General features: G+C 36.3%; 1 protein-coding gene across 3 annotated transcripts; it reads right to left on the bottom strand.

Annotated features, from left to right (window-relative positions):
• Window positions 1-534: 534 nt before the first annotated feature.
• Window positions 535-18,316, bottom strand: LOC132311478 (probable magnesium transporter NIPA6). 3 transcript variants are annotated; one of them, XM_059809382.1, is made up of 9 exons: window positions 18,008-18,314; window positions 17,842-17,898; window positions 17,301-17,391; window positions 17,031-17,191; window positions 16,801-16,928; window positions 15,883-16,020; window positions 2,170-2,262; window positions 1,357-1,474; window positions 535-1,233 (listed from the first exon to the last, which is right to left on the bottom strand). In XM_059809382.1, the coding sequence occupies exons 1-9, from the start codon at window positions 18,135-18,137 to the stop codon at window positions 1,088-1,090; spliced, it is 1,062 nt and encodes a 353-aa protein (XP_059665365.1). In that variant the 5' UTR covers window positions 18,138-18,314; the 3' UTR covers window positions 535-1,087. The 3 variants fall into 3 exon arrangements, with proteins under 3 accessions (XP_059665365.1, XP_059665366.1, XP_059665367.1); XM_059809383.1 differs by lacking the exon at window positions 2,170-2,262 and having other exon boundaries at window positions 18,008-18,316; XM_059809384.1 differs by lacking the exon at window positions 18,008-18,314 and having other exon boundaries at window positions 17,301-17,429.
• Window positions 18,317-18,887: the final 571 nt, after the last annotated feature.

Genomic DNA, 18,887 nt, shown 5'->3' with positions numbered 1-18,887 from the left:
TTCAGATATTTTAAAAAGTTATTTTTTTTTTTTTGTATAATTTATTTCTTTTTTTGACATTTTTGCCGTGTTCGTGACGGTGCCCTATTTTTACCCGTGTCCCTAGTTTATAATCTAATAATCTAAATAAACAAAATTTCAGCACAATCTTATTGACAGTATCAATACAAGAAGAAGATCTAAAAACAACTAAAAGATCACATTGATTTTTAATCAGGGAAAAATTTTCACATTCTTTTTTGTCAACTCCACTTGCCTCTTTTCTAGAAAAGGAAATGACATAATTGTTCTTAAAAACACTCTCACAATACATGATTACTTCAAATAAGCGAATTTACTGTTGGTTGATGGTTCAGTGTTGTGCAGTCAACTGCAATTCACTTCATTGAGGGTTCAAAGCATGTCATGTCGTTAAGGGTGTAGGGGTTCTTTAACTTTTTTGGCTGAAAGAAAAGTTTCTCCTGTAAGATACAACCAGATGGTGAGTGTTAAGAGAGTTTCTCATAAATGAAAATCTGATATTAATTATTCATCTCAACAGAAAAAGAGAAAAAGAATTTATTAGCAATGAAAGAGACAACAATAATTGGAAAACAAATGTTATTCACACACTGATTTCTTGTACTATGTTGTAAGGAAATACAGCCAATAGAAAAAATGAACAAAAATCACTACTCTTAATCTAGCTCAAATTCTCAGGTACGTCGATTTTCAGCGTAGATACTTCAGACAAAGTAGATCCCGGCCGTCCTCATTCAGATCTAGGTTTCCATGTCTTCTAGTTCTGTGCAATCTGATTTTACTACCCTAAAACCAGTATTCCTGCTGTAACACAATAAGCAAAACCGCACTTTACATTCTAAACTTTGTGAACCTAGGATAAACTATACAAGTTCACTCCCCGAAAAATGTAAGCATCAATCGCTATCTCATATCCACACTGATGATTTTACAGAGACTAAATAACCAACCGAACAAGTTCTTGAAAATTTTGGCTATATATGATTGGATTGACTTGCATTCCATTTGTCACAGTTCTTTGAACTTGAATTTCACCTTGCTCAGTATCAAAAGTGGTTGCCTTCTGCTAGGCAGCCAGTCGCTGGAAGCGTTCTTGTTTTCTCAAACCACTTTCTTCGGTACATGGCTCATCTTCCTCTTCATACTTCAGTTGTTCCCCATTTCCACTGCACAGTCGGGCTGATAATGAAGGGGACAAGGATGCGTAATTACCTGCATTTATTCTAAAAATTTAGGCATGAACATCGAAAACTATTGAATATTTAAGTGGTTTATGATTGAAATGAGTGAATTTGGCGATAGGGAGGAAAGAGAATGAACAAATTAATCACGCACCTTTGAAAGATGAACTTTCAAAATCTTTGGTCACATGTAACAATATGGTTCCAGAGAGCACAATAATAAAGCCACATATTTCTGATACAATGCTTCCCCCACTTTGGCCATCCCAATCCTGTAATTATATATTTCCCATATTAGTAAATTAGAAACAATGAGCTTACGATGGGATAATTTCTGGTTAGGCCAAACGTTGGACGTGTTAAATCCCAAAACAAAAGGACACATGGATACTGCTAAATATTCATATTTTTTAAATATATTTATTCTATTTTTTTAGAATAAAATAATGTCTCTATGTAACAGTGTCAATATAGGCATTTCACTAGTTTTTGAAGCAATAAAATTGAATATGTTAGTGCATGTCCAGCTAAAAGTATCATACACATATCTCATACCCATGTCTAAGCATTGTGTGTCTGACACGGATACTTCAACTACTTCTGAAGAATATGTAACATACTGGTTGGGTTAAAAACGACATCAGAAGGTTGTTTGGTTGGGTTAAAAACGACATCAGAAGGTTGATCTTGCATATATATAATGTGACAGAGAGGATCTAGTTGAAACAATTAACTATGGGATATATCATGTGATTAGTTGCAGTCATGCCATTGCACAATCAATGCGTAGCAGTCACCTCCAGTATTCTTGCCTCATTAAGAATGAGTTTGCGAGGTCATTCCCAGAGGGGTGGAAAATATAATTTTACATTACCTCTCAATGAATCCAACCTTACAATAAAGCTACGTTTGACAAATGGTTTGAAGAAGTAATACATCCAATGTAAGATCGGAGAACTGACATTACCTTGAACATTATGACACTCGCAAGGATTGTAAGTGTTGTGAACATGACGTAATATATAGGGGAAACAATTGCAGTGTTGAAAGTGTCAAGGGCCTGAAAATTCAAGGTCGTGTTGTTAAGAGCAAAAAGTACTGGTCAGATAAATAGATTTATTTAAGCATCAATTTAAATTTAAGAAACTTTTGGACAATGGAAACTAGAACACCCTTTCGCAAAGAAATAACAATAGATTTACGAATTGGATATTTAAAAAGGCAGAAAACAATTAGAGATGCAATAATTTAAGTGCTGGTGGTGGAACTGAATAGAATATTCTCATCATACACTTTTTCAGCAAAAGATCTACCAACCACACGGTTAAAAGATTGTCTCAAGTACATGCAAAGGTGAAGAGTAAGTGGCATTACCAAGATCCATAAACTGCTTGAAATGATCAGAGATTTCCAATAATAAGTGAATCCTACTTTATATCCAGACAAATACTTATGACCGTTTTACCTTTCCTATGCATCTAGCTCTCTTTCATTTTCACATAATCAAAATCAGCAAAACGCGAACCTAGTTTGTTTTAGCATAGCTTTTATTTTTCACTTAGAACAATACAACCACAGAATGCAATGTTTACTTATTGATATTTTCTCCACATATTAATGTGTATGTAAACAAAATTCTTAATCTATCACAGAAGAAGGTAATGGTGAGTTCAAAGAGAAGGGAAAACACATTGAAAATTTTTCAGTGTTGTGAAATATGCAGTTATAAGAAAGCAGAATGTGTCATTTTGGAGAATTGCCAGGGAAGTCATACTGAGAATGTATTCAGTTTCCACCCTTGTCAGAATCTGGGATCCCGTACATCAGACATATCATTTAGTTACTAGGTTGAGGTAGTTGACTCCTTTACTTAGAATTATTCAAAAAAGTGCCTATCAAGAAAACGTGATACTAACAAATATGCATAAATTAGGGTGTGGTTACACCATAATCTAGCAGATCTCAAAAACTATGAAATAAGTCATATGGCAAAGCCATTATTTTTTGCATTCTATATCAAAGATGAATGTTGAAAGAAATTGAAGCAATGAGCTATGACCTTTTGAGAGAATATAAACAAAAGGACTATAAAGTCCGGATTTTTTATTTTTACTTTGAGACAGAAGTGCCAAGTGTCGACCAATACGTGTGTCGGGCTCAACATATTCAAGGCATCAGCTATGTGATTTTCTGCTGAGCTGCCAGAGTGCCTCTTAACTATCACTTTCACTTGGTTATTCTTCCTCCACCTTGGGAGTTGTCAAGGGTCTGGCACTAGTGTAGTTGGGCAAGTGTGCAGCTTTCAGGCCCTCCATGCATTTGAAATCCTGAAAATAGAGGTTATCTTATCCATACCTCCTTTCCAACAAAGAAAAGGTGGGAGCCCAATTTTGTGCCACAACCTTTCCCCCCCCCCCCCCCCCCCCCCCGCGCGTGCGCGGCGGGACCTTGAAGGTCTAACCTGTCTTTGACTGCATCATTTTGTATCCTAGGACATTACAAGTTGATACGACAAACGCAGTGAACCAAGAACAAATCACGAATCACCGACAGAAAAATAAACACGCCACACACCAAGAACACAGATTTACATGGTTCACCCAAAATCTGGGCTACGTCCACGGTGAAAATCCGGTGAAAGACTTTACTATGCGAAAAACAAGAGATTACAAGTTTCATACCCCAAACCTTAAATGCCCTTATAGACTAGGCTACAAGAGACTAATAAACAGGGTCCACAGCCCGCAAGAGAAAACGGGTCAAAATGTTTCCATTTTCAGGTCATAACCAAGTCGCAAAGTGGCTTGGGCTGGAAAAAATTTCAGGCCACAACATCACACAAGTATTTGAAGAGCAATGTATTTTTAGTAGATTACAAGTGTTTTCTTGATCAATGTCCTTTAAGTTTGCTGCTGCTACAGTTGTTTTATTAATTTATTTTTCAGTTTTGTGGTTTCTTGCGAGTATTGAAAACTTTACAAATTACAATGCGAGTATCAATTAGGCTACGTGAAAACTGAGGTGCTTTAGAGAGAGAGAGAAAAAGAGAGAAAGGGTGGTACTACCAAGGAATCCAAATTTTGGAATCTACCCTTTCAGTGCCTATTTCAGTTCAGAGAAAAGTATGGAGCTATCTTGCTGTGAATAAAAATGCTTTAACACCCTTCCACAAAATGCGCGGAAATTGTGTTGAATATGTACTAGAAGTTCCATAATCTCACTTGAAATTTGATGGGGTCAACCTTATTTATAGAAAGGAATAAACATGATGAAGAAGGTGCAGATGCGAACGGCGTAATCCAATGGGACGCTGAAATGTGTATCGACAGGCCCAATGGGGCAATACCACACATAAATAGTGGGTTCAATGAGACATAGCCATGTACGGTGATGCGGCCCAATAGAACACCTCTACATCATTCGGCAATACTTTCAGAAGTCTCATGGCATCTATCTCTCATCGCCTTCTTCGATCAAGCAAATGCAGCAGGTAAGTACATTAAAAACCCTAATTTTGGTAGTTTTTCTCTCTCATCGCCTACTCATTCTCAATCAATGTGTTCACCAGATTTTCCAATTTTTGGGTCTCACATCACTCTCTTAATTTATAACTGTACAGGGCGGTGGTTCTGAAACGGAAGTGACATGGGAGCATCAGCAGAACATCAACAAATTTAGTAGATTAAACAACTAATTTCATGAACTCGAAGATGCCATCAACACGGCTAATCTATACTTGTTTGTGGTGCATAATCTGAGGTGGGTTTTCAAAATTAAGGATTTGCAAGGTTGATTTCATTGTGTACATATTAGACTTGATATATCATTCCTTCAAATTGACATACTCACACTTAGTTTTGAGTGCTGCATCAAGTTCAATACTTCAATTGTATCTCCGAAGTTTCTTTCTTGAGCAATGCTAGCAAGTAGCAACTATAACTCCAGTCCATTAGTCGCCAACCTTCGCCACATTTTATTGACACATAGCACTGCTTGAAAATATTCTTAGGGAATTAACTAAAGTGGGCAGAACATGTTTAATTCTCTCTTTTCCTTCTTTCACCAAGAAAGACAAATGAAAAAAAGAAAAATAAAAATTATATATTCAGCCTCTATTGATCTTCCCATGTTCTTTTCACTGCACCACTGATAACCTCATTGTCAGTTTCTATCATGTCAGTTACATCTCCAATACCCTTAAGGGAAGACTACGTGTCTCTCACAACCCACTTTCGGCGATTATTAAGCCGTATCTGACCATTAAGAGTAGCACTCCATTTTTCCAATTCAAAAGGGAAGGCCATGCCAGCTTAGCATAATGGACTTGCCAGCATGGTTATGATGGGAGATAAGACTCACTGGAAATCCTAGAATGGCCCTTGTATGGATTGAGGAACTTATAACAGTGAATTAAGGGCCTCAATTTTGTAATTGACCAGATGTTTTATGGAGTTATGGGGGAGGGGGGGAACTTTCTCATTCTTATTCTGTAAAGTGCTTCAATAAATGCAAAGACAAATGCCTCTCTAATGTAAATTCTTCATTTGAGAATTGTTCTTTGGGTATGATTAACTTATTTTTTGGTAAGAAATTGAAGGACTCGTTATAAGTTTGGTTCAAGAAGAAAATCGTTTCATGCATGAGGTTGATCTATTTCATTAGGGGTGGGAGGAGAAAAGAAAAGAGTTTTGAAGTGTTCAGTCATTTAAAATGATTCTGAAAATTCAAAAAAAACTTTTTAATTTATTTTGTTGCTCATTCTTTTACCAGAATTTCCTTCTGTTACGTGTGTTGTGTGCGTGTTTTTCCTTTTTTTTTTTTTTTTTTTTTTTTTTTTTTTTGCGGCGGGGGGGAGGATTTATGTTGAACACTTTTTTTTTTTTTTTGCGGCGGGGGGTGGGGGGGAGGATTTATGTTGAACACAATTCTACCATATATATTGATTTTGTTACTTGTTTATTTACCAGAATTTGATTTTGTTATTTTTGGTGGAAACTAAGAAGAGTTGTGACAAGCACAATTGTTTCTCTCCGGTCCCATAGCCTGCTTGCTTAATTTTTTTTTAAAGTATTTTCCTTTTTTCCCTCTTTTTTTCCTTTTGTTTTCCGTTAATTCCTCAATTACATCCTACTTATTTTGTCAAGATTTAAGAATACATGTCATCAGTATATGGCGAGAGAGTGACTGTCCGCGGCATTCCTCATTTTTCTTATTCATATACATTTATAACAATCACGAACAATATTAGACTTTTTTTTTTTTTTTTTACATATATATGAATGTTTATAAAGTTGTAAAATCTACTATAGTTTCATTTCTCAAAATAGAACTGATACACAATACCCTAGTGATTTGTGGATAAAAGATGCTCTAATTGAGGTTGAGATATCAATTCGAATTGGGTAGTCTGTTAAGATAAATAATTGCCTAAAAGAATCTCGAAGTGATTTAGAACTTACTTCTGGGCTTAAGCTAGAATACAAGGACTGGGTACCTGACAAAGAATTAATCAAGCTTAGTGTTTGACTACAGGACACTCGCTTAGTGAAAATTTCCGATCTCACCCATAAAAAATCAAGAGAATATCTTCAAAAACTGTACTTGTGGCCTAGGGAATATGCTGAAGTGGTTAATTTGTGAGCATTACAATGAAATAACAAGCTGAAGTGGTTAATTACTTCAGCATATTACCTTGACATATCAGTTAATGAGCATTACAATGACATAATAGAAAATGATAATACAATAGTGTTTGGTCACAGATATACATGCCAGGAAGATCCATTATAGAGGCCATTTACTTAATTAGACCATTAACTGAATATTGTAAAATCAAGTAAAAAAATCTACATATGATGTTTATAGACTTAGAGAAGGAATATGATTGAGTATAAAGGGATGTAATTTGGTACACTTTACAGAGAAAACGAGTTCCTATAAAATTTATAATAACAACTGAAAAAATCTATAGTTAGTATGATACGTGAAGAGGCAAATGATTTTTATATGAAAGTAGGAATACACCCAAGATCAGTACTGAGCCCATATAGTTAGTAACTTAGTACAATACGTGAAGAGACTAATGAATTTTCTATGAAAGTAGGAATACACCCAAGAACAGTACTGAGCCCACACTTATTTACAATAGTTATAGATGAAATAACTAAAGATATACAAGAAGATATTCTATGGTGCATGCTGTTTGTTGATGACATAGTGTTATTGGATACTTCTAAAGAAGACTTGGGAATAAAACTAGAAATATGGAGAAATACATTAGAAACAAAAGGCTTTAAAATTAGTAAGACTAAAACAGAACATATGAAATGTAAATTTAATAATGCCTCAAAATACACACACACACACACACACACAACGATAAAATACAAGACTAAAGGGATTATTCAAAATAATTATTTTCAATATTTAGGTTCAATAATACAAATGACAGGAAGATAGAAGGTAACGTAATTAGTAGAATTGGAATAGGATAGGCAAAATGGTCTAATGGAGTCATGCTAGTGGTATCCTATGTGATTAAAGAATATCCAACTTAAAAGAAAAGTTTTGTAGGATAGTGTTATTGGGCCAACTATCTTATCTGGAGCAGAGTGATGGACGTTGAAATAGAAACAGGAACAATGCATTCATGTAATGGAAATGAAACATGCTACAATGGATGATAAGGGTAAATAGGAGAAATAAGATTAATAACCAACTTATGAGGGAGAGACTAAGTTTGACGCTTATTAATAATAAAATTAGAGAAAGCATCCCACTGATATATATATATTTTTCTTCTAGAGGGTATGCCCTCTGTTCTCTTTGTACTTCATTGATATGTCTTTTGAAATAAAATCACCATCCCATTCATGAAAAACAAAATAAAAAAATAAAGAAGGCAGACTTGGATGGTATGGACATATTCAATGGATAAACTCTCGCTTGATCAGACAGCAGAAGTTCTAACCCTCCTGCCAAAGGTGCAATTCGTTCGGGTGGCCTAATGAGATTAGCATAGCAGGTCTTTTTCATATGAATGGGAAAGAAGAGTTCTTTTATTTTATTTTTTTACTAAGAAAGAAGAGGTTGAGCTTAGGAATACTTAAGAGCAAAAACAACTTCCAGAAATTATCAATAGTATATTCAAGGTGTTCAAAACTCTCACCGTGATCCTTAAAATTAACATCGCATGTGGCATTGGTAATTTAGTAGTTAATCTTAATACACATCAGATGTGGATCATGTTGCTCTGATACCACATTGCTGTAACCTGGTGTAAGGATATACGATGCTATAAGTATTGGTGGACCTGATGATCACTTGGATCAAGGCCAAATGTCAGCAGATTTTTGTAATTTCCAACAAAATGGATCGAATTCTGCGACCTATGAGCTCAAAATCAAGCTCTAAGGAGAAAGAAGGAGAAGACATAAAACACTTAGATTTGGGTTTTATTTGTCCAGAAAAATTTAACTACCTTCTTTATCTCAGCAAAATATATGAACCTTTCAATGTATTTCATTTTATAAGTTAGCAGTAACTTCATCCTCACCCTCAAGCAAGCATAGAATAATTGTTAGATCCTAACTTATTGAATTCTTCTTCTTCTTCTTCTTCTTTTTTTAAGTAAGAGCCCAATGGATCATCCATTGCACCCAAACTAGTGCATTGATCTTGATTGCATCACATTCATTTTTGTTCTACTTAGGCTATCCCTAGCTGAGATTGTCACCTAGCAACAATCTAAATGATCATGAAGTAGTTCTAATCCTCCTTTCTTTGAACTAATTGAATAGGAAAATTTTCCACGCACTTAGAATCACATAATTGTCATAATGCTGAATTCGTTACTGCTCCATTTCAGGTGTATTTCTTCCAAAAAAAAATCCCAGCCTTTTACTTTCTGGTACTCTAGGATGGTTATAGTCTTATAGAGACTTCATAGATATTCTGAGAATTCTTGCAAGTGTATTAAATAGCAAAGAAAGAAGTTTAGAAGGGTTGTAGCTGTTTGATTGGCGACACTTAGGTAGTTATAAAATGTAATTGGCCCCTCATTTAGGAGGCAGCTCAAAATAGTAAACCATTTGGAAACTTGGTGGAATTTCCTGCATCATCCCTTAAAAGTGTTCCCTACCAGATGAGCTCAGGAAATAACAGTAAGCACAAGTTACTGTACAGTGAAATTTGAGGATATTATTCTCATGGAGGTAAAGGCTAAAATTGGATAAAGATTTAACATTTTTGTTTGTTTTTAAAGAAAGGTAATTGCCAAATAGGGTGCCGGAAAGGATAGATCTCGGGTACAAACCTAACCTTTGTTAGCTTTCAAGAAAATTTTAAATTTCCTACAACTTAATATTCAGCCAATATCATCCCTTCAAACACAAAATTTCCAGTATTTGGACTAAATTTCATACAACTCTAGGCTAGTGTGTTAGTTTCAGACAGGTTCAAGAATAGTGTCAAAACTAAATTCTATAATTTGAGAACAGATTGAAGATATTTAACAAGATATGAAAGAGGAAAACTGAATTTGAAACTTGAAGAAACTTGGACATAACTTAAATATGATGCCATAATGGAATATGGACTTAGGGTTCTAACACTAGACAAGGTTACTTCTTGATTAGCAGAACATTAAAAGGAAAAAAGAAAAGTGTTCTCATCCACCAGATAAGATTAGTTTTCGAATGAACAAAACCTTCAATGGTAATTAAAATATAAAGGAAATTTCTAAACAACTTCACCTATAAAGGGAACATTAATAGTGTTAGCATATATGATACCACGATTTATGATATGACTTACCATAATGGCAAAGATTTGACTATACATATAATAGCATATATGATACCACGATTTATGGTATGACTTACCATAATAGCAAATATTTGACTATGCATATAATAGCATATATGATACCACGATTTATGGTATGGCTTACCATAATAGCAAAGATTGGACTATGCTATAGAATATGCCATAGAATATGCTTTAGAATAAGTTGTGATTTGATTTTGATTTGATTTAGTTTCCTTTCTTGTAATATGAGCATGTGCTCATTTTATCTATAAATACTAGAGTTATGAATGAGTAATTCATATCATTCAAGTCTTTACGCAATTCTCTCATTTCTCTTCTTTTTTATATATTTCTACTTGATATCAGAGCCAACACCTTTCCACACCTTTCAGCAGCCTTGCTACTTGTGCAACAGCTACCTTAGGCTGTTTGTGACATCGTGTGACGCTGCCTACACATGTTTTTCTGTGTTGCTGTTTTGTGATCGAAAACAGGTAATTTTTAAGTTTTACAATTTCTTTTTCACTCTTCTAGGGTTGGGTAAATTGGAATAGTTGGTTTCCAACACCTAGATAGGCTTGGGTAAAAAAAAATTAGTCTACAAAGAGGTTCCGAATATTAAGAAGGAGGCTGTCTGGCTATATGTAACCGGGCAGCGCTCCTTAAAAAAAGGTATGTATTTAGATTTTTCGTGGTCTGAGGAGACATTGTTTATGGTCTGAGGAGACCCTTTGATTTATTAACAGAATTTGTGGTATTTTTGGAGGTTTTTTTTTTTTTTTTTTTTTTTTTTTTTTGGTCGTGCGACAGAATATGCAGATTCAGGGTCCTCGATTGTTAATTCTCTTGGCTCACGTTCTGTGGGTGGTGGTGCCATTTTTCCCACCAACTCATCAGAAAATCCAGGACTTCAAATCACCACAGTGAAGTTGGATGGTTCCAATTATTTGATTTGGGCACAGTCTGCCAAGATGTTCATTGGTGGCAAAGGCAAGATTGGCTATATTACTGGTTCTGAGAAAGAGCCAGCTGAGTCAGAGAAGGCATATCCATAGTGGTTTGCAGATAACGCTATGGTTATGTCTTGGCTAGTAAATTCGATGCAACCAAACATAACTGTTGGTTATATGTTTATGAAGACTGCTAAGCAGATTTGGGATTCAGTTCAACGCACTTATTCTCAGAGGTAGAATAATGCACTAATTTTCCAGCTGGGGCGAGATATCACCAGGATTTCTCAGGGTGACTTGACAGTTTCAGGTTACATCGCCAAGCTTCGTGCTATTTAGGAGGAGATGTCATATTATGATTCCTTCCACTCCTGGAATGATCCAGATGATTCAATTTTATATGCAGGAATTGTGGAGAAGAATCGAACGTTTCAGTTTCTTGCCGGGTTGAACGATGAGTTTGAGTATGCTCGTGTTCATTTATTGGGCTTATCATTATTCCTTACTCTTGAGGATGCATACTCCTATGTGTTGTCAGATGAGAGCCACCGGACTCATCCATTGGGTGTTGCTTCTGTTGATCGTTCTGCTATGGCAGTTCGAGTTCCCAACCTTTCAGGAACTTCACCATCCCAGTCAGTTCAGAGCACTACCACCGGTCCTCGTCTGGGACGACAACGCGGACGGTGTGATTATTGCGGAAAAATTGGTCACATCAAATCTCGTTGTTATGTTCTACATGGACGTCCACCGCAACAGAAACAACAACCTCGATCCTCTGCACATTCTGTTACACAACCAGTCTCGTTGTTAACTCCTGACAACCCTGCCTCTACATTTTCTGCCACAGTTACCTTGACTTAAGCTAATTTGGACAAGTTCAAGCAATTCTTCAACCAAATGGAGGCATCATCTTAGCTAACCTCCACTTATGCCCACTCAGGTACTATTGCATCTACACATAGCGTATCTACATCTTCAACACCGTGGATCATTGATTCTGGTGCTTCAGACAATATGACTAGTATGTCCTCACTCTTCCAATCTTATAGTATCTGCTCTGGCCAACGCAAGGTCAGCCTTATGGATGGCTCTCCATCTTCCATTGCTGGGAAGGGTCACATATCAGTTACTCCTTCATTAACTTTGTCAAATACACTTCATGTTCCAAAGTTGACTACAAATCTTATTTCTGTTAGTAGCGTTACCAAACAATTAAATTGTAGTGTAACGTTCTTTCCCTCTAATTGTATTTTTTAGGATCTGGTGTCGAAACGGACGATTGACAGTGGGCGTGAAGTGGACTGTTTATACCTGTTGGATGCTCCTTTGTCACCTCAAGCACATTCAGCTTCATTTTCTAATATTGTTTCATCTAATAAAGCCCAGTTTATGCGTTGGCACATGCGTTTAGGACATTTTCTTTTGGTTATTTGAAACATTTATTTCCTTCCTTATTTTGTAACGTGGCAGTGTCAGATTAATCCTGTGAAACATGTCATATGGCTAAACATGTTCGTTCCAATTATCCTGCTAGTAGTAATAAATCTGCTTTAACACCTTTTGATCTTGTTCATTCAGATGTGTGCCAGTTACTTCTAGTCTTGGATTTCGATATTTCGTGTTGTTCATTGATGATCATAGTCGTGTTACTTGGGTTTATCTTATGAAAACCAAAAATGAGGTATACACCATTTTTAAAAATTTTATGACAATGGTTTAGACTCAATATGGTCGTACCATTAAAAAATTCCGATCTGACCAGGGTACAGAGTACACTTATGGGGAGGTACAACGGTTATGTACAGAATTTGGGATTGAGCATCAGATGGCTAATGTTAAAACTCCTCAACAGAATGGTTGTTCTGAGAGAAAGAATTGCCACATCCTTGACTTAGCCAGAGCAATCTGCATTGGCATGAGTGTTCCCCAGTCATTTTGGGGAGATGCAGTTCTTACCGCTGTTTACATCATTAATAGGACTCCTAGGATTCTTAACTTTGCAGCCTCACTCTCAATCTTACATCCCAATTCATTTCTTTTTTTGATTCCTCCGCGAGTCTTTGGGTGTGTGTGCTTTGTTCAGCAGTTGGGGCAAACTCATACAAAGCTTGACCCCAAGGCTTTGAAGTGTGTGTTTTTGGGCTATTCTCACTCTCAATCGTCGACGGTTTATATCCATGGATGTTTCTTTCTTTGAGCATACACCATACTATAGTGGTTCAGTTGGTTCTCAGAGTGAATGGTTCCCATTGAATATAATGGATGATCACCTTCTTCCGTCTTCAACTCCTCTGCCATTACCTGTTTCTTCTTCTATGATTCCTCCTCATGATATCCCTCCAACAGGGGGAATTGTTCCTTTTTCACAGGTTTATAGTCGGAGACAACAGGTAAAAGCTTCTACTCCCATGATCGACTGCCCTGTTCCTTCGGCACTAGCTCTGCCTTCTCAAGTTATTGTTTCGCTTGATAATCGCCCCATTGCTCTTCGAAAAGGTAAATGTTCTGGTACTTACCCTATTTCTAATTTTGTTTCTGATTATGCTCTCTCACCCTCCTATCGGAGTTTTCTTGTTTCTATTGCCTTGGTTCCTGTTCCTTCTAATGTTGCAGATGCACTAGCACAACCTCAATGGTGTGATGCTATGACAAAAGAACTACAAGCACTTGAGAAAAATCAGACTTGGGAAATGGTTCCGCTTCCTATTGGACGAAAGCTGTGGGTTGTCGTTGGGTGTTTACAGTTAAGCATAATCCAGATGGGTCAGTTGCTCGTTACAAGGCCCGATTGGTTGCCAAGGGTTATGCTCAGACTTATGGCATAGATTATCAGGAGACTTTTGCCCCTGTTGCCAAGATGAATACCATCCGTGTATTATTTTCCGTTGCTGCAATTCGATCTTGGCCTCTATTTCAGTTAGATGTCAAGAATGCCTTTCTTAATGGTGATTTGCATGAGGAGGTGTACATGGTTCCTCCCCCGGGCTTTAGTTCTCCTGCTCATTCTGGTATGGTATGTCGTCTTCGTCGTTCTCTGTATGGCCTCAAGCAGTCTCCTCGAGCTTGGTCTAATCGCTTTGGCACTGCTATGCTCAAGTTTGGTTTCCATCAAAGTGCAGCTGATCATACCTTGTTTTTACGTCATTCAGGCGGCAAGACAGTTGCTCTCATTGTGTATGTCAATGATATTATTCTTACCGGCGATGATACTACCGGAATTAATGAGGTTAAGAGCTATCTTGGCTGTCAGTTTGAGATTAAGGATCTTGGTCCCCTACGGTACTTCTTGGGCATTGAGGTGGCTCGCTCCAAGACTGGCATTTTCATCTCTCAACGCAAGTATGTTCTTGACTTGCTTTTTGCTTTTGGTCAGCTTGGCGCTCGTCCTGCTGATACTCTGATTAAGCAGAATCATCAGTTGGTTGATTCTGAGGGGGAGTTGTTGTTAGATATTGGTTAGTATCAACAACTTGTGGGGAAGCTCATCTATTTATCCATGACTCGACCTGACATTGCTTATGCCGTGAGTGTCGTGAGTCATTTCATGCACTCTCCTTGTGCCCCACACCTTGATGCAGCTATTCGAATCCTTCGCTACTTAAAAGGGTGTCCAGGCCATGGTATTTTGTTTGCCAATCATTATCACTTACGTGTTGAGGCTTGGAAAAATGCTGATTATGCAAGATCAATTTCAGATAGGAGGTCTACTTCAGGTTATTGTACCACTATTGGTGGTAACTTGGTTACTTGGCGCAGTAAGAAGCAGAATATTGTCTCTCGATCTAGTGCAGAGGCAGAGTATAGGGCTATGGCACTTGGGGTAGGTGAGTTGCTTTGGCTGAAAACCTTGATGACAGACTTATGCCTTCCAGTATCACTTCCATTCTCACTCTACTGCGACAACAAGTCTGCCATTAGCATAGCAGCAAATCCCGTTCAGCGTGACAGGACTAAGCATATAGAGGTGGACCGTCACTTCATTCGAGAGAAGATTATCCCTGGTCAAATTTGCACTCCATTTGTCACAAGCTCTCAGCAGCTTGCAGACATTCTTACAAAGGGCGTCAGCAAGATTGTGTTTGAGAATGCATTGTCTAAGTTGGGCGTTTCAGATATCCACGCACCAACTTGAGGGGGAGTGTTAGCATATATGATACCACAATTTATGGTATGACTTACCATAATAGCAAAGATTTGACTATGCATATAATAGCATATATGATACCACGATTTATGGTATGAATTACCATAATAGCAAAGATTTGACTATGCTATAGAATATACCATAGAATATGCTTTAGAATAAGTTATGATTTGATTTTGATTTAATTTAGTTTCCTTTCTTGTAATATGAGAATGTGCTCATTTTATCTATAAATACTAGAGCTGTGAATGAGTAATTCATATCATTCAAGCCTTTACGCAATTCTCTCATTTCTCTTCTTTTTTATATGTTTCTACTAATAGCAACACACATTGAACCTAAATTCTCCTAAGCAACCCATGATTAATTGATGGGTACATATAATAACCCTATCATTTCGGCACAATGATGATAAACCAAATGCATTAGGAACACAATGCAATTACTCTTGGATCATAGATTGTTGCCCATCAATTAAGGAGCATGTACGCAGCTGAAATTTCGCCATGTGAAGCCCACTAAAATCATGTTACATGGGCTTGCTTATGTTTTAAAATCATTTTAACAAAACAAGAAAGAGGGGAAAGAAAAAAGAAAACAATAAAAAAATATATTTTGGAGGAAGGGCGTAGGTAGAAGGTGTGGAGAGCAAGGTGGTTTGATTTATCCTGCATATATTGCATGTGGAAGCAAGAATTTGTAATTTCACTTCAAAAATTTAAAATTGACAGGCTGATTTGCCCCAAGACATTAGAATTAGAAATTAATTACTAACCCTGTTGAGATAATTCATCTGTGTTATGACGCATGTAGCCACAACAAACATGAAAAACCAGGTCTCTGGATAGATTAACTGGTTCTTTCCCTCAAACGTCAATTTAAGTGAAGTTCCAAGGGCTTTAACACTCATCACCTGCAAATTGAACAGAATTTTGAAATATAAAAGGTGATGTACTGTGACACATAATATGAAAATCCAGTTATTTATGAATGTAACTACGTTACCCAAAAAAAACGATAAAAAAAAAAGAAGGTAACTAAAGAAAGAAGCTAATTACAGGGAAAAAAAAGCATAGAGGTCTTTAGAAACTCAGAAGTTAACAATTCATGGTAGTAACGGATTAATGAGCTAAAAGAGACTGCTTATCCTTGCTAATAGAAGAGATTGATTCCTAATTACCCATTTCAACCAACCATTTCACATGATCCATTCTTACTTGATCAAGTCTTTATCCTATAACTTCAAAACAAAATTGGGTCACTGCATAGTTTTCACCAGCTTTGTAATTCCAACAATGTAAAAATAAAAAATAAAAAAAAAAATTTAAATAGTGAATTTAAGTTATTGAAGGTTTAAACTTCATCCAATCAATTGATTCGATCAACTTCCCCCACCAAACCCAACTACAAGTCGCAAGAAAACTTTTGAACTACCATTTAACAGAGAACCCAGTTGCCGCAGAAATTGAATTAGTTTGTTTGGTCTACATATGGTTAAAGAGAGTGAATTCCAGTTATACATGCCTTCACTTCAAAGTTTCTGAGACTTCAGAGCTTGCCTTGCAATTTCGCAAGATTTATACAAAACTTTAACACTATGGCTTGGAACAAATAAAACAGGTATCAACAGTGGAATGCTGTGTCAGAAAACTTATAAAAGCAATGTGAGTCAGAAAAAAAATAAAAAATTTACCGAGAGAGAGCCCATCAGCGAACAAATGCCAGTGAAAACTAGAACGTTTGATTGCCCGCATTGAGGTGCAAAATAGAACACCAGTATGAAAACCAACACAATTACTGATCCCACATAAAGCAAAAAAGCTGAAGTTTGAAAGGTAAAAATAGTCATTCATTCATAGATGCCACATTCTAATATAGATAAAAAAAAATAAATCAAAGGAAAAGAGTGACGCTGACTTTAACCTGGCTTAGTTGCCATATTCCATATTTCCTGAGCAGAAGAGAGAGGCTGCTCCTGTGGCGCATGGATAACAATTATGACAGAACCAGCAATGCACATCACACAGCCCAAAACCCCTAGCTGGTGTAACTTCTCCTTCAAGATAAAGTGAGCCAACACAGCACTACACCATACCATTCAAAACAGGATAAACAAATCAACTACATTATATGACTGGAAGAAAACTATCATTACTTGTAAAAAAAATGAAACATAATGCCAAGATAAATTACCTAACAATAATACTTAATGCGCCAAGAGGGGTAACAAGAACTGCCGGAGCAAATGCATACGCCACAAAGTTTGCAATTTCTCCAACAATCACTATATCAGAAATCATATGACAAGAGAGATTCTGCATACTGTCAGTGGAAAGATAAAAACTCACTGTAAATCAAAGTTTTTGGTTTCTCTACTGGTACATTAACCAATTAAGAACTCCAATCAATAAAATACAGAATGGACTAACAGAAGGAACTCTAAATCATCATAAGAAAAGGTAATGAAAAATTAAATTTTCAATTGACAAAAACCCAAATTTCAATATCATGAGAGTCAATCACAATTCATGATTAATCATATCAATAACAAATATGATACCCAAAATACAGTCAAATAGTTTCAAGAAAGATATGATCATAACAATTGGCCAAACCTATTTTAAACGAGAAAACAAAAAAAACACTCACAAAAATCAAAAGAATTGTGTGTTTTTATTTTATTTTTTTGTATTATAAATAAACAAAATTGAAATGGGAAAATTGACAAACTTACGTGTGATCATACCCAACCACCAGAGAGGCTCCAGAAGATACGTATACCCACCACCGGCTACAAAAATCAAGCAAATCAAAGACTTACCCAATTGAGAAAATCAGACACCCAGATAGAAAAAATCAGAATTGAGACGGAAATCAAAAGAAAATGAGATGAAATTCACCAGCCCTAACACCAGAAGCAGCAGCTGCTCTTCTGAGGCCTTTCTTCTTGATGATGAAGCTTGCTCCAATGAACCCACTTGAAAGGAGAGCCAATAGAAACCCTTTGAGATTGTCTTTAGAGGAACCCATTACTGACTATGAATCTCTCTCTTCCTTCCTTTTCTTCTTCTCTTCATCGAAATCTTCCAATCACCATCTTTTTCTGATCATTCCATGTCATCATCATGGCAGTCAATGTGTTCTTATTTTGTTGGGTTATTTTTATAAATAGTTGGGGAAGAATTATTGTTTTGTCCAATATAATTAATGCAGCTTATTTATGTGTATAAAAAGCAAAAAGAGAGTCCACTTGGAATGCAAGTAAATCTATAACTTCTAATTTCAAGTCATCACGCTCGTACAGTGACAGGGGTAGGACTCAATCCAACGGATAATAAAATTAGCCCATGCTAAGATTGCATATTCCGCATTGTATATGATTGATCTGCAAACGAAAAACAACAACATAGGCGATTATAAAAATTGAATGAGTTTCATCGGTTACATGTGTTTATAAAAGGTTGATGTGGTCGCACTATATCATCTTCTTACGATTATTTTTTTATTAGTATTTTTTTCTATCCTCAGCTTCAGCTCACAAGTCGTGGGCTGCTATAAAAGGCTTAATTGAACTTTACTTCTTTAAAGTCCAAGGAAAATAGTCTAACGAAAAACTGTCTTGTGGAATCACAGTTTTTTAGGTTTTCATTTATCGTACAATGGAGAAAGTACTTTTGAAAATTTTATTAGAATTATTTATTTATTTATTTCAAAAGATTAAGCAACTGTATAAATTATAAAAAAATTACATGAAAGGCATTCGGCCAGAACAATCCAACA

The sequence above is a fragment of the Cornus florida genome, unplaced genomic scaffold (genome assembly GCF_030987335.1).
Source record: "Cornus florida cultivar Cherokee Brave unplaced genomic scaffold, ASM3098733v1 CherokeeBrave_3.0.0_Hap2_Chr06, whole genome shotgun sequence".
NCBI lineage: Eukaryota > Viridiplantae > Streptophyta > Magnoliopsida > Cornales > Cornaceae > Cornus > Cornus florida.
The sequence above is the reverse complement of the archived record's forward strand: the minus strand, read 5'-3'. Positions and strand labels throughout refer to the sequence as shown.